At 39.5% G+C, this 17,117-nt stretch overlaps 1 protein-coding gene across 1 annotated transcript; it reads right to left on the reverse strand.

The window, feature by feature from the left end:
* Positions 1-167: 167 nt before the first annotated feature.
* Positions 168-17,109, reverse strand: LOC145496404 (uncharacterized). Its single transcript, XM_081476045.1, has 19 exons — positions 16,350-17,109; positions 12,535-12,594; positions 11,978-12,048; positions 10,584-10,713; positions 10,336-10,404; positions 9,794-9,903; positions 9,231-9,315; positions 8,957-9,028; positions 8,418-8,513; positions 6,446-6,532; positions 5,970-6,064; positions 4,728-4,847; positions 3,802-3,862; positions 3,456-3,566; positions 2,377-2,441; positions 1,887-1,958; positions 1,396-1,498; positions 992-1,058; positions 168-361 (listed from the first exon to the last, which is right to left on the reverse strand). Exons 1-19 carry the CDS (start codon positions 16,491-16,493, stop codon positions 246-248), a joined length of 1,734 nt encoding a protein of 577 aa, XP_081332171.1. The 5' UTR covers positions 16,494-17,109; the 3' UTR covers positions 168-245.
* Between the last annotated feature and the right edge of the window lie 8 nt (positions 17,110-17,117).

Raw genomic sequence — 17,117 nt, forward strand, 5'->3', positions numbered from 1 at the left:
AACCTCTGGGGTAAAAAAAAAGAATCAATTGATAATCAAGGACATATTTGATAATCTGGGGGATGATTTAAAAATAAAATTCCTTAAATTTTTATTTTATTATTTTCTTAACATTTTTTACACGGCCCCATAAGCTATATTAGCCTGTTTAAATAAAAGATGTTGTTGTTGTTGTTTTTGTTGTTGTTGTTGAATTTAGGAATATGGTCCCCCGACAATGCAGCTGCAGTCAATAATCCCTGTGTTCACTGTGCGAGTATGCTGTCGATGTACTCGTCCACAGCTTCTTCTAGCGTATCCAAGCCCATTGGTCCAGCCGAGAGAAGAACGTGATGGTAATCTTTGATATCAAATTTATCCCCTGAAAGAACAAAAAACCACGATGAATAATGTCATTTCGACTTTTTTGTACTTCTTAACCCATTGATGCCTATGCCGGCCGCAACCGTCACAGCCGTAACGCGCGTGTGCCTTTGTCCCACTTCTGACGTCACCACCTTGACCAAAAACTGGCATCACTCCTACTCATGTCCTGTAGGAGGAAAAGATCTTTCCAATGATACCCAGATCAGAGTGACTGGGTCAATTGAGCCTGAATTATGCACGAAAATGCTCAGAAATTTGAGCGAAAAACTACTTTCTCGGAAATTCTGGAACTGGAAGCAAGCTCAGGAGAAGGTCAACCGATACAGCAAAAAGAAACGAAAAGGAGAAGATGGAAAGGCAAAAGAAAAAAACATGAAAAGTCTAAAGACGTAGGTCATTTTTTTTTATTTCTGCGCATGCCCGAGCAAAAATGTCATAAAACGCGATGCTAGAGGAAAGCAAGGCATGCTGTCATGTTGCAAATGCCTTTTTGAGTAGATTGGAGCTAATATGGCCATATATATCCAGCCTGAAGAAGTCCAAAATGTCCAAAATGCGTTTTTGCTAAAAAAAAAAAACTCCAGGTGTAAATGGGTTAAGTGTTCTTAGACAAAAACAAGTTTACCCAGTTTCTGTTCCGCTTTCTTTCTCAGTTCCTTTATCTTGATTTCTCCCACCTTGTAAGCACAGGCCTGTAACAAAACAGCTATATATAAGCACAAAATGTAGCATTATCGGAGAGATACAAAATCAAGTCCTTGACTGACTTGTTACATTATGAACTTCTTTTTTAAAACCGAAACCTAATTGGAGTCTTTCTTTATTACAGCGAAAGTGAGAGTACATGTACGTATCATTACGTGCGTCGTTAAGCTACAAAAGGAGGTGGAATAATTGAGATATCATCTAATCAATTGCCAGCCAACCCCAAAATTCAAAGTAACATGGGGTATTTCAACGTCTTCTATTCCCTGCTGGAAGCATAAAATCTGGTATACAAAAGTAAGGCAAAGAAAAACAGGCACCAACCTGCCCAGGCCAGATAATGTAACGATCAATTTCTGTGTTCACACTGTGAAGGGAAGTCGCAGTATTTTCTGCCATGAAGTCTACAGCCTGCTGCCGACTCCATCTGAAACGTAAGAAAACTCGAAAGTTTGAAAAAGAGCAAAAACGTTATGCGTTATTTGACTCAGAATTGTCTATCTGTCTTCCTGCCTCCTTGCCTGCCCTGCCTGCCTGCCTGCCTTTCTGTATGTCTGTTTGTCTGCCTGCCTGCCTGCCTGCCTGTCGGTCAGTCGGTCTGTCGGTCTGTCTGCCTTCCTGTCTGCCAGCCTGCCTGCCTGTCTGTCTACCTGCCTGTCTGTCTGTCTGTCTGTCTGCTTGCCTGTCTTTCTATCTGTCTACCTGCCTGCCTGTCTTTCAGTTGGTCGGTTGGTCGGTCGGTCGGTCGGTCGGTCTGTCTGTCTGCCTGCCTGCCTCTGTCGCTTTGCTCGCTTTTTTGGAGCTCTTTTTCTTACCCAAACGCGTGCATCCCTGTATCGACTACCAATCTGCACGCTCTCAGAATCTCAGCTGACAATCGGCCAAACCTGGAAGAAAGCACACAATAAAAGTACCACATTGTGCGAAGAAGTGTGAACCAGAACATTTCTATTTCACGCATGAAATAGAGCCGTCAGTATGGAGCAGGGTGTGCAAGACTGTTTACCAAAAAATCACAAATCCATATAAAGTAACTATTTGGCCAAAGCAAATATTGGACGTAAAATTAATTATCATAAAGTACTCGCAATTCTCTCCTCAATCTTCGGGAACAAATGTGCCCCACATCTTCAAAGTAGGCTCCGTTCGAGAAAGACTGAGGACCACACTGACCCCAATTGGCGGAACGTACCTGACAATGTAGGCCTGACATAGCTTACAAGAAGACAGGTGGTAATGAGACCGGGAAACGGAACACGTTAGAAGCTCTATATGATAGTTCTACAACTGAAAAAATGAACTTACAAATCATAGGGATCTTTATACAAGCCCATCTCCTCGCCAAGATGCTCACAGTACAGGGCCCAGCCCTAGAACACAACAATCACGACTTCACTTGAATGATAAACTGATGTTATGACCGTCTATTGGGTACCGAGTGATTGAGTATGTTACCATTGATACAATGAGGGCAAGATTACTGATCAACGCAAGACTGAAAGTTTACGCTAATGGCAATCATGTTCTTTAGACACTCAAATGTACTATTAAAAATGCACAGTACTAATTTATCGCATAGTAACCATCTGAAACAATCTTGACAATACTCTTTTAAGGTCGACATCTTCTTTTAAATTTTACCTGAAAAACTGAATTAATTAGTGACTTTTAAAACGACAGTGATCCATAAACATCTTAATCACTTGCATACACTGCATTATTAAGAATTTAATTTGTACTGATGAAATAGCACTTTTACCTACTCTGCTAATTTGCATTTTACTGTTTGTAATTTATATTTTGAATGCATTGTAATCTTTAGCCTATCTAAGACTTATTCATAGCAATAATTTTTATTGCAAGTATTTTTAATCCATTACGTGACACTTTTACTGAAGAAGCCCGAACGGGCGAAACCTCTAATAAAGTGTGTGACCTGTGAAGAAGTTCGCTGTTTGCTCCCTCGACACTGACTACACTGGAACCTCAATATAACGATCGAAGTGCCAAAACCTGAGCAAAATATGTTCGCTATGAACGAGGTTTCGCTGTATCGAGGTACGTTCAGTCATACATTCTACTATTGCAAGGGCGAAGAATATCGTTCGTCATACCGAGCTGGACTTCGTTATATAGAGGCTCGTCAAATCCAGGTTCCACTGTATATTCATAATTATATATACACAATGCCCAATACGACTATAGATCACTAAATTATTGATCACTCATCACCACAATAATTACCATAAACATGTTGTACATATATAAATGGAAGGTATATTTTTCATCGCAATAAAGCTTGACTGATGATCGCCTCAAGGCGTGAAACTCAGTTACAACCAATTTATGTATCCTCTTTGATTTTTCCGTATAACATACAATACCTCCATGTAAGCAGTGTGGAAAGCAAACCGAGCTGGTACTTCATAGTACCTCCTGTCCTCCACATGCCGCCTGAAAGAAGGCTGCCCCTCTTGCTCCATTGCAAACGCAACCTGAAATAAAGTATGTACTTGCTTGTTTGCTTTCTCTTTTCGTGTTTTTATTGTTTAATTAGTGACCAATCGGACGTTGCTACTCTGATAGCCATGCATGAACCTGAGTTGACTTTCCTTTCGTTTTGCTTCGTTTGGAATCGTTGCGTTTCGTTTCGTTTTGTGTTTCAATTTATGATAATTACGTACACCAAACCTCGTCGTCATCTTTATCGCATTTATTTTTACGATTTACCTGTAAGTGATGACCTGGTTCAGCCTCATGAAGAGCAAGAGAAACCATCTCGTACTTTGGTCTGAAAAAATAAAAGTCGTGGAAAGAAGTAGCTCCTAAATTTGCGGTCTATATATCAAAGTGAGATCATAGTTTTCGCTTGTTATGAACATTATTTAACAATTAGATCACGAGCTCGAGTTTTCTATGAGGTGTTAGTTGAAGAGGCCGAAGGCCGAATCAACTATCACCTCATAGAACTCGAGAGAGAATAATCTAATTGTTTTAGTAGAATTCTAACTGAAATTTACTTCAAATAACGGTTTCCATTTCCCGACGTAGTCAGATTAAACTTCGCGCCTTAGGAATAGCGCTCGGACTGAATTGTCAATTGAAATTGCAGTTGTGTTCTATAATTTCACATTTTTTAAAGTCAAGAAACCGTAAATGTCCTTCTTTTAGTCTTCTCGGAAATTAATTACCATTTGCATCAAAAGGTTCTTCAACACTTTGGAAAAACGAAAAAAGCGTCGCCATTTAGTGGACGACCTCCAGCCACTGCGCACTAATTGCTGAAAGTGTACGGCCACTCAGCCAGTACTAAATTTGGATAGTAAAAGAGATCTAACCGGAATCGATATATTTTGTATGCATGGTATCGAAACACAAACCCCAATACAAAGCACAACCCTGCAATTAATTAAATATACACTTGTTTATGTGCGACTTACACTTATCGCTTTCCATCGTGCCTTTTAAGTCACTGCACAATTCATTCAGGGGATCAGACAGTTCTCTGTTGCAAACTGTCTAGATTTTTGACACCATGTATGCAATACAACCACATTAATTAAAATACTAAGAAGGAAAGAACTTACGGGTGTAGTAGAGCGAGGGACGGAACGATAATAGATCTGGTGTTGCGAAAAAAAGGCTTAAATTTGTACCTTGTATTGTGTTTATAAGTGTTTACTAGAAACTGCCCAGGTCTCGTGCCGTCTTTAGATGGTCCATTATAGAAAGCTACTGAACTCAGTAGGGCCGCTTCAGCTGGTATCTCAATGATCCTGCGAATTATAATGAAATGTTTTCTATTGGCCACGGTTTTCACTAATGACGGAGTTGGATCGCAGTAAGAGCTTTAAAAAGGCGTACAACCTAGTGAAAATGCAAAATCGGAGTCGTAAGTGGAGCCATGAGCTCGACGGAATCGGGGTCGACACACGCTAAAGCAGAAGCAGAAGAACCAACCAATCAAGATACCTGGAATCGAGCAGTGTGATCGGTAAATTCTTCGGCTTCTGCCTGCGACTCCGACTATCTTGCTTTCAATAGATGATGAGCGATGACTCCAACTCCGGCGCTAGTGAAATCCAGCCTTTAAGAAGCGCCAGTTTATTGAGGCCGTACAAACATTAAGCCCTCGAAAGTCAATGCAGATCTCGTTACGGGTCCTCAAATGCTCAAGAAAGTAAGGTCAGTCGAACCTCTTTAACACGGACTCCAAAGGGATAGAAGGCAGTGTCCGTATTATAGACTGAGGTAAAGATTGTAAGAATTCTGGTTTCACTAAGTCTGGCTGAACTGTTCTTAACACAGAGGCGTCCACATATGGAGGTTAAGGCTTCGTATGAATTCTGGTTTCTTTAAAGCTAAGTGAACTGTTTGTGTAATAAGGTATTATGCAGGGAAAGATCGTGTAAATTCTGGGATGGCTGGTCTAAGCCTGCCACGTGAACTGTTCGTGATATATAGAGAGCTGTCCATAATATAAAGATAAAAATTGCATGAATTCTGGTTTCTCCCGTTAATAGTACATTTGTGTGTCCCTCAGAGAATGATTGTCAAAGTAATTAGAATTTGGGTTGTCCGTGACAGCAATATCGGTATCTTGTGGGGCGTAAACTTTCAGTCGTTGATCTGTAAGAGGTGTGCGTATAAAGAAAGCGTCTGTAAGGAGAAATTCAATTGTACAACGTTACAAAAGTAACACGAACTCTTATGGTGACAAGCAAACGTTCACTACCACTTCGGGAATTTTTGGTTTCATAAACACACTGCATCAAGGGTTTTCGCAGAAAGATGTTGGCAATACAAAGCCAATAAGGTGCATTTTAGCTCCAAGATAGCGGTGAAAACTCGCTTCTGTATTCCTGCTCTCTTGTTTAACAAAAAGGTACGAGACTTACTCGAACGGGGTCTTGGGTATTTCCTTAAAATAATCCTTCAGCTTCGGCTTGATAATCTTCTGACACAAATCTTTGCAACCATTAAGCAGCTCTTCCTGTCAATTAAACCAGAGCAAGCGAAACTCGTCAACAAATTGGCGTTTCTTTTTCGTTTTTTTTTTTTTTTTTTTTTTTGTGGCATGTGCCAGATGTAAGTAAACCCATCATGAAAATCACTGTACATTGTCCACCACAATCCTAAGTCTCTAAGTCACATTCTTGGTATAAACCACATATTATCTAACGCACATGTTAATTATCAAAGAAATTACTAGCTGCTATTTTTCATCCAAGAGTCAACCAAGGACTAAGCTACGGCGGCTATGAAATTTAGCAAGCGTGGAGAAATGCTGAAAAATTCATACTATTGTATAAAAGCACCCACACACCGCACACCAAGGGAACAGTTCAATCTAAGATGAAGATAGAAAACTTACTTTTGTGTCATAATAAAACCGCTTTTCAGTTCTAAGCATCTCAAGGAATTCTTTCAAATTGCCTTCAAAACCCACCTCCTTGATAATCTGTAACAACAAAAAACAAATACATCATGAGTTACCATTTGACAAAGGCTTGAATATAAGTTCCCAAATGTCTCACACGTAGACGTAATTAATTCATTTATTCATTTATTCAATGTATATGTGCCGCGTGGTCTATAATTTAATAATTATTTTTTAAGGCATGGCAAGCCTATAGATTAGCCTTTGCTAACTCTGGGTATCTCCAAATTCGTAAATTTATATATATATATTTTTTCTTTATTTAAAGAGATAAAAGATGCGTGTAAATATCACGAAATGTAATACATAAAAGTCGAATAATGAGACTGGATATTGCCGCTGCACTGCTGAACTTTTGTAACTTGGTATTTTTTTCAGACAATGACAACAGCCGCGGCACAAACACTTCTGAGAACTCTTAACTGACATTTCGACAAATTTCGACGACAATTACGTAAACTTTCGACGAAATTGGGTGAAGTTTTGCCGATATTCGGGACATCTAATTGTTTTATTTGCAGTATAAAAATTGTCAGCAAAGATTTGTTACTCACGCGCCCGTTTACGGAGGGATCCCAATAGGTTTGGCGGGATGCGGGATTTGGCTTTTTTTCGCCGTGATATTTGGGAGGAGCGGGAAGCGGGAATTACAATTACGAGCGGGAGCGGGATCTCGTGTTTCTATTAGGTTGGGATGCGGGATTTGCAAGGGGAACAGAGCGGGATACGGGATTTTAATTCTTACGTCACTTCAGAAATTATTATTGACCAGCGCAAAAACCGCAAGCTGGCAGAAACGAACCGTATAGCTGTATCAGGCTTCAAGTAATGAATAGCAACCGCTCTGTATCCTGTCAGGTTCTGTCAAACGTATCGTTCATTTCCGACATTTTCGATGCTTGCGTCTGTAACCTAGCCTGCGAACGCAGACGTGTTTCCGACGGTCGCTTGTCTCCGCCGAAAATAACGTCTGCGAACCCGAGCCTGGAGACGATTTCTGTGACGTAATGACTTTTGTTTCCCTTTGGCCAATCAGATCCCATGATAGAATGAAACTCGAGCGCTTCTCGCAGCGAATACTTCGCGCAGTAGTTCTGGGGCTACTTGAGCTAAACTGTGATTGGCTTAAAATTCCTACGTCAAAGAATTGGTTTCCTGGCTCCGCTTCGCAGACGTTATTTTCGGCGGAGACAATTAAACGACAGCCGGAAATACGTCTGCGTTCGCAGGCTATCTGTAACATTGACCTCCCGATCCTTTCTAGTTTTTCTAGTCTTTTCCAAAGTGCTTGGCTTGTTTTGGCCAGGATGGCCACACCGGATGGCGGTGATAGTGATTTACTGAACGAAGTATGCGACATTACGAATTGCGTCACCCTATATTAGACCATATTACGAAAAGGATGTGCGAGCAGGAATGCCTTCACTCGGAAAGAAAAGTTCTGAGCCCATATTTCAAATAAAGTGAAGACGCTGAAAGCTTTGAAAGAAACTGTCAAGTGTGTTTACGGGCCATCTCTTGAATATGGGAATGAATAATCTTTTTTTTTCACTGATACGTGGACAAAAGGAAACAAAACAGTAAACCGTTTGATCATTTGTGCTTACTTATCTGCTGCCCATTGAATTCTTTTGTGATCTTTTATGCAATATCTTGTTTTAAAAAGTTTGTGTCAATAATTGAATTAATTATTAATTTTAAAAAAATTAATACTTAACGCAGAAACGTCCTTGGAAAGTAGGCGGGATCGGGATTTCCAGGCAAAAAGGGGCGGGATGGTGGGATTAACAGGAAAAAATGGGCGGGAAAGCGGGATCTGAGAACCCTATTGTGGACTCTCTTTACGGTTATTAACGTCTACGGGATCCGTTCAAAAAGTTCATCTTTACTGGGTTTACTTTCTTACCTTATCCATTCTAGACCTTATTCTCTTGACTTCATTTTGTCCCAGATCATGAACTTCTTGCGGTGTCATGTCACAAGCAATGTGAAACTTTAGAGCCTGCGTGAGAAAGCAGAAAATAATTACAATCACTACAATTATTGCAAGGTAGTCTCGAGGTATATCCGAGCGTTCTGATTGGCTCTTTCTTGGTCGGGACTTTGCCATACGTATGCATATACATATACAAGAACATATCATACTTTTTTAAAATATATCATGGAGTAAGACCGGGCAAGCTACTGGAGGAGACACGGCGTAAGAAAAAGCATGAGTAAATAAACAAAACAAATAAGCAAACATTATTCTCGCAAAGATCTTGCATGTCCTAATTTGAAGGAAAATTCGATTGAGAAGTTTTATGACCTTCAGGCATGGCTTTCCCTCAAGAAGTTTGCAATGTTAAAAAAGCATCTGTTTTTCCAATCGTATTTTTACCTTGATCACCACTCCCCCCACCTCAGCTAACCTAATCACTCAATTTACCCTTTTGTTCCTCTCACCTGTTTATAAAATTCAGTTCCATTTGGAAAATTAGTGCATGAAATGGAATCCCTTGTCTGAGGAAGATACTTCTACAAAAAAATAAAAACACTGATTATAGAGACAACATGACAGAACAAAAGTCATAATTTATTGCATCCTATAACTCGCCAGAATTGCAAATGTTATTTGTAGAAAATACAAAGCTTACATTTATGTCAAACTTGATAATAACTAAGATGGACTGATTGTGCATGTATCTTGAGAAGACTAGTGCGGATTATCTTTACTTACGTCAAGATAATAATCGTGGATCTTTTTAAATGCTGGTTTTACTTTTTCTTCTATCAGCTTAATACCACGTTCTTTAAATGATTCCCTACGGATAAAGACATATTTTTTTAAGTAAGACTTTCTTGAGTAATGCAGGAGTCAGGGACAAAAATTCATGACAAAAACTAATCTAATACTTGTGGGAGTCATCCATTCAAAATACTAAGCAGCGTCTTTTGAAATTGGTACATTTTAGAGTGGAGATGACCTCGCGCCACGTCAGTGCATTGAGGTAGCTTTTGATACCTTTTGGGAGCTCCTTGCAAAATTTCCAATTGAATAATCAACCCTATTGATAATGATCTGATAAACCCAAGAAACACCCTGCCCCCCCCCCCCCCCAGCCCTATTTAAGTTAAATTCTCTCAAGTCAGTAATTTGCACTCCTATTCCAACAAAATTTAAATTTAATTTAAGTATAAATTCTCTACCTCCCAGGGTGTTAAATGAACAACAAAAATGTGATTATTAGGAACCAAAACATAACAATGTAAAAGACATGTAAGCAATACAGATAAATGTACCTCTCCTCTTTTAAAAATGTTTCTGGAAACCTTTTTAGTGGGGTGAATAGATGGTTGTCACCTGTAATGTCTGCATTCAACACTTTCTTGATTTGCTCTGGAACATGTGACTGAAAGAAACAAAACACGTTAGACCAAAAATGTAACTATAAACAAATCTTTAGTATAGTAAGTCAAGGTTTTATGTTTGAACACAGTAATGGTGCAGTTCCCCAAATTATCCACACTCCCCCCACAGAAGGGATTGAAATTTCCTGGGGCGCGGGGGGGGGGGGGGAGGGAGGCAGTGAGGTGGGGTCTCTAATACCAAAACATTTAGGGAAATTTATGAAGTTTTATTGGAATTTCCAGATGGGTGGGGGATCTTTAAAAAAAAACCTTCCGTGGAGGAGGAATGGAAATCTTCTGGAACTATACAATGCAATTATCTGAATATGTATATAAGCAGTAAAAAATAAATATTATTACCAGAGTCTGGAGTTCATGTTTTGGAACGATTTGATAACCGAATATAAGATTAGAAGTCCTTATAATGAGCTTACCACCGTTAAATGGGGAGGTACATAGTGTGTTTTTACTCCTTCTTCAAGCAGAGCAATAAGTTCGGAAGCCTGCAAAACAATTAAAAATAAAGGCACCATATTAGTGTGTCCTAAAAAATTATATACTTTATCCTCGTACAATCATGAAGCTAAACACCGGCTTTAATTTACAAATCAGATCAAAACACACGTTTAATCAAAGCACAATTTGTACTGATATTACCACAATCGATATCCTGTACATGTACCTGTGTTGGAAAGGCTTCCAGTCTTGAAAAATACTTTTCATAGTCTTCTCTGGTCTCAAACTTCATCTTTGAAACCACCCTTGACAATTCTAACTGAGGTCCCTCCAAATTTACTAGAGGAAACAGGTAGCTATTTGAAAATAAAAGGTATAATGTTAAATTACATGAAATTAAATAAAATTATTGGAAATAGATCTGCATCCTCCTTCATACATCTTCGTTTCGTTGCGTTGCGTTTCGTTTCTCTCGTTTAGTATCGTGCTGGATTCGCTTTGTTTCGATTTGGGTTCGTTTCGTTGCGTTGCGTTACGCTACGTTGCATTTTGGGTTGTTGCGTTGCGCTGCGATTGGATTTGATTCGTCTCACTTTGGATTCTTTAATTTTGGATTCGTTTTGTTGCGTTGCGTTGGGTTTCGATCTGATTCATTTTGGATTCGTTCCGTTTCGTTTCTGATTCGTTGCGTTACGTTTGTTCCTTCGTTCTTTCTGTTCCGTTCCGATTCCTTTTAGGGTTCGTTTCGTTCCGGATTCCTTCCGTTGCGTTGTGTTGCGTCTCGTTTCGTTTTGGGGCATGTTGCGTTTCGGATTCCTCTTGTCCAGTCCTGTGTCGTTGCGTTTCGCATTCCTCCCGTCCCGTCGTTTCTCGTTGCGTTGTGTTGCGTTTTGCACTCGTTACGTTGCGTTTGTTCTTTCCTCCGTTGCGTCCCGTTCCGTTTCGTTTCAGGTTCCCTTTCGTTTCAATTCGGGTTCTTTTCGTTTTAGATTTCTTGGATTTCGTTTCTGATTCGTTTCATAAATTTCTATTTCGATTCGATTCGTTTCGTTTTGGATTCAAAGCGTTGCGTTCGTTTTCTTGTTTATTCATTCCGTTGCGTTTCGTTGTTTCGGGTTGGTTTCGTTTGGATTCGTTGCGTTCGTTCGTTCGATGCGCTGCGTTTTGGATTCGTTGCGTTACGTTTCGTTTTGGATTAGCTGCATCGCGTTTTGGATTCCTTTGTTCTGGATTGGTTTGGTTTTGGGTTCGTTTCGTTGCGTTTTGGGGTCGTTACGTTGATTCGCATTTTGGGTTAGTTGCGCTGCATTGCGATTGGAATGCAATTCCAGAGTTTTTATTGACTTAGCCGTCATGGCACAGTGTATATGAGCAAGAATACCATGCCCCTACAAATATGGTAAGCATACTCGTAATTTTTGGGGGTATTTTTTTGTTATTTTAGTTTAGTTTCCTATTTTTGTTTGGGGTCTTTTTGCATAAAACAATTATTCCACTTGCACTTGCTGGATATGAGATTATTATAACCAACTCAGCGCTTCACGCCTCAGGGGCGAATTGAACGCACGTGGAATAATTTTTACATAGCACGCTGCCACATGTATACATAATGTTTCCCACCTTTTATGCTTAGAGCCATCCAAATACATTTCGATTTCCCTTTGAAGAAGCTTGACATTTAGCGCATCACTCTGAAAAAAAAAAAAAAATAAACAGTCTAGGCATAAATTTTCAGCATTGGTTAAAGCAACAGAGTAATGCTTCTGACGCATCCACATCAATCCTTCCCCTTCACCCTCCCCCTTATCAATCCCTCACAATTACTTAGACTAACAAAATTAATTAACAATTACATAAATTGCCTCCATCTTCAACTGACATCGACATGAACATGTACATTTGAGTTCATTAACATTTCCTTTCCAATAAATCTAGTGTAAGCATCCAACCTACAGCTGTACATTGAAATACATTTTCAGTGCCACAATTCATTTTCAATAATTTTCTATTAGGTAATAATGTGAGAGAATTACAAAAATGATTACCAACAATTAAACTGTATTGTTTTTATATAAAATTAGGCTGATCACAATAATATATATTATGATAAGATTTTGTGCACGTAAATCTTTTTGTTTGAACAGTCTAATAATGTACAGAATATAATCTACATGTACCTTCGAAAGTTCAGATTTGGCGACTGCTTTTAACTGCTTTATGAAATCTCTGCAATCATCCTGAAATTTCAAAACACAGCAGATGTGCATTTTTCATTAAAAATTCAGTCAAGTTCAATAACCACCAATCAAATAATCCATTGTCCAAACCAAACAAACTCGGGGTATGAGGGGTAGTGGTACATTTCATAGACTACAAATTATAAATAATTATTGGATGAGTTTTTTGTGATATCCAGAATAATCAAGGTCGAAGTAGGGGTTATCAGCTGAAGCCGAAGGCCGAGGCTGATAACCCGGCTGACAGCTCAGAGCCGGGGTGTCTAAAAAGCGAAGACCGAAGACCCCTCAAAAACGAAGACCCCCTAGATAACGAAGATCCTTAGAAAACGAAGACCCTTATAACAGCTTATAAGAAAACGAAGACTAAACGAGGATGGAAGCATGGCCTAGCTCTTTTATACTCAATTCATTTCAAAGTACCCGTTTTCTTCTCCGATAACTGAACACAGAATATATAGAAGCATCATCATACGTGTTATCCACGAAAAACAACACAACAACAACAACAACAACAACAAGAAAAGAAACAAGAAGCGTTGAAAACATGCGAATGACAGAAAAGCCCAACTCAGCAACCGGCAGTTCTTCCTCTCTTTGCCTGGAAAGGTCCAGACCACGCGCTAGTTTTCGCCATCTTCTGTCGTGTTAAGGATCACAAGGTATTGAGTTTCATTTATTCTTCACCTCCGTGATGAGAACATATAAATAGGACCCAATGGTCTTTGGGGAATAACAAAGCCACCAAAATGAACAACAACACTGATCCGAACTTCCGGTTGCTGAATCGTGCGTGCACGTCGCTCGCTTCCGGCTTTCAACGAATCTCGTTCCCAGAGCCTGCGTTACCCTTTTCCAGCGCAACGAAAAACCAATCGACCATTTTCCACTTGTCTGTTCAGTGATCTTTCCTTTGAATGGCAGCGAGGCTGCAGTTGACCTTGTTTTGATAAAGAATTTTTTTGTTGTTGTGTAAATCAAGTTGTTCTTATGCTAACTAGTTGGCATTTACGTGAGAAAAGCAGAGAGGTCTGTATCAAAGCAAGGTCACCTAGGCTTCCAGCCTTACTTGCAACTATAAAATGACCTAAGAAAGTCTTCTACGTACCGACGTAACGTATCCGGTCTTGTTCTCAAGATGTTTTCACGATGAATTCCGTAACATTTATTGGTGTGTTTGCACAAGGCAAAGATCAAGCTTAAGTTATTACCGCTTAATTACTGGTTAGAATATCTTGACTTAGTTTTCTTTTTTAAGTGCCTTCATGGGCATATAGATTTCACTCGTGAATTTAGTTATTATTTTTCTTTTCTAAAGGGCAACACGCGCCGTGCTTCATCGGGGCTGCATTTAAAGACTAACGCTTGTCGTACGTATTCCTTCCGAGACTTTTACTTCAACAGAATAACTTTGATATGGAACAGTTTACCTGAAAATATCAAGGATTCAGACACTATAAGCTCTTTTAAAAGTAAACTTAAGTCATTTTATTTTACTAGACTTTTAAATGTTTTTGATGGTGACAATTTTCGTTCTTTTAAATTAATTTGTCCTAAGTGTCGCCGTGTTAATATTTTCTTTGTCTGTACTTGTTAAGTTGATTAGTATATTTTAGATTGTATTTGTGTTATTCAGATTATTTGATTTGTAGTTTAGTCGGGTCAGGGAAGGGTTTTTTTCGGGATATTTTTTAGGGGGTTGGGTGTGGGTGTATTAACCAAATAGGGGACTTATGTCCTATTGTTAAGCACCTGTACTTGTACGAATCCTAAAATAAACCAATAATAATAAATAAATATTTCATCGGAATTTCTGCTAAAATTAATTTACCACGTGATCAGTTTGAAACAATCAGTAAGTGACCGAACTGAACGAAGCGTTGTGCCATCGATCTCTCGTCTCACGGATAGTATTTCGAGAGGGTCTTCGTTTTCGAGGTTTCCTTTTTGTTGGGGTCTTCGTTTTTGACGTCTTCGTTTTCTAGGGGTTCTTCGCTTTTTAGGCTCCCGGATATGAACGTATTGCAAACTGCTCAAGAATTAAAACTCTAAAATCTACACGTCAAGTAACAACTCTAACTATTTGAGATCCTAAATTACTCATATAACCATTTATCCAATCAATCGTAGAGTCTATTTTTCCAAAAAGGAAAAATACATAGAAACTACCCCAAATCAGGAGCCCATGACCTGGCAAATCCACTCTTTTATAACCTCCCCCTTTACCGGCTGACTTCGACTGCCGGTCGCCGTTTTCAAATCACCAAATGACCGGCAGTCCGATACTTTTAACAAATTTAAGGAATTGAACGAATCGATTATAATCATGAGTTTGTAACAGCATGACAAGCTACAGCAACGAAACGAGATCGATCGTCACTGTATTAAAAGGCAGAGATCAGAGACCTCACTCACGTGCGCTGCATAGACGCCGCGAGCAAGCGTCATGATGTGACGACCAGATAGCATTTCAATCCTGCCTATTCTGGCCCACCATGCGTTAAACTGAAATATATAAAGCCCTTTACGATCGTTTAACACTTCTCAATCGACACAAGATAAGATTGTTTATGATCGGTTCGTTCGATTCCCTAAATTTGTCAAAAGTATCTGACTTCCGGTCATGTAGTGATTTGAAAACCTTGACCGGCAGTCGACCCCAAAAAATATCATTGTCATAAACCGTGGCCTCGTTCTCGAACGTAAACCAACCGTTAGGTGGGGGTGTGCTGCCCGCTTCCCAAAACCCTTACCCTATTTGTAACCAAAATCTGCGATTTTCCCTACCCTGTTTATGACCTGAAAAAGTAGCTCCTTCTAAACAACATACCCAATTCAAGACTAGAGTGCAAAAATCATACCCTATTTATGACCAAATTGGCCAAAATTGACACCTGAAAACCCTAACCTTCGGCGCCACACATAACTATGTACCCCCCTCCCCGCCCAGGATCGCTTGGCAGTTCTTAACCGACAAAAGATAGCCTAGTTTGAATTGGATGTGTGTTCCTTCGATTCCTTAAATTTGAGAAAAAATATCAGACTGCCGGTCATTCAGTGATTTGAAAACCGGGACCGACTGCCGGTCATTTAGCTACATCGCCTTCTTTAAGACGAGCGCGGTTGTTTAAAAGCGCACGGAAAGGTTTCTTTGTCGAGTCACACCGGGGGTTAAATTTTCGTGACATTATTTGTGCGCGACGCTATTTATGGCTCTACAGTTATTGCCATGTGATCTCCAGCTGACCTTTATCAAATAAAGGGAAAGGGATATATGCAGGGGAGGAAGATTGTGTGACGAGCCCACCTGTTGTGGCACTAGATGGATTTGTTTTCGGTCGTCCCGAATTCAACTCCTCCATGCTAAGTATATAGCCAACTGGTCTGCCTCCAATCAGTTTGGATTTTTAACAAGTTCCTGTTTATTTACAATGAAAACTACTGGGACATCAGTAGTTGTATGTACTCTATTTGTTTCCTAGTCTATGGAAATCAAGTAAGTTTAAGTGCAAATTCTGTTTCACTTTTTCTCTGTGTAACTCACATGACCTCACATGCACGACGACCTTTATGCTGTCGTTTACATATTTTAGCTATCTTTTCGAAATTGTCCACAGACTCTACATCGACTCTGTATAAAAATAACTAGACCATTACTACAGCACTTGTTGTAAACCGCCTCTAATGTTGGGGGTAACGGCCGCGCCATACAGTCAAAGTATTATTGTGATATTCACAGCAAATGATTACCGTACCTGTCTCTTGGCATACGCGTCCAAACTATGATCATCCAAGCTTTTGTCGTAAGTGTGAACGCCAATTTGAGTCGCGAATTCTGGACTCTCCTTCAGTCGCCACTCCCAAAATGACTTCAAAATATTCTCCACCTCAGCTGACATTGTTAAATTATCGGTAAATATAGAGCGGCTGAAACTCAGAGAGGTGCAGTTTGCGAAGAGAAGGCAGAATAGTTCTAAAGAGCACGAGTAACACGAGGAAATCACGAGTAATTAAGAAAAGAAGCGTTTTCCTCGTTTCGTGACACGAAGCCAGCATAGCTACCTGGGAATTGTGTTTATTGTATAGACACAGTGTTTTACCGGAAAGTAATGCACGTAATTTTTGCCGCTGTTTTGTTTAAATTTTGAAACCTTTCATGCCAGCAGGGTTGTTTTTAACGTCACTTTTAATGCCCCGTTTCTTTAAACAATGTGCGGTTCCTAAAATAAATGCATGAAGCGTACGTTTGAGAGAAAATCCTGTTCAAGGTCGAAAAGCAGTCCTAAGATAATGACAAATTACTATTTACAACGTTTACTGGGAAAAGGGTTGTTTCCCAAATTTCCTACGGTACTAAAAAGGACCCACGAACGCCATTAATTTTAGGCCGTGAATGGTCAGATTTATCAAATAATAGAAATAATCAAATGGTCTGGATAGTAGCAGACATGTTAAAATTTTGAGAAACAGCACTACGTTTTTCAAAAGCATGTTTCAACAGAATCTTCTGTCATCTCCAGGTT

This window comes from Orbicella franksi, chromosome 1, assembly GCF_964199315.1.
Source record: "Orbicella franksi chromosome 1, jaOrbFran1.1, whole genome shotgun sequence".
In the NCBI taxonomy this organism is placed as follows: Eukaryota; Metazoa; Cnidaria; class Anthozoa; order Scleractinia; family Merulinidae; genus Orbicella; species Orbicella franksi.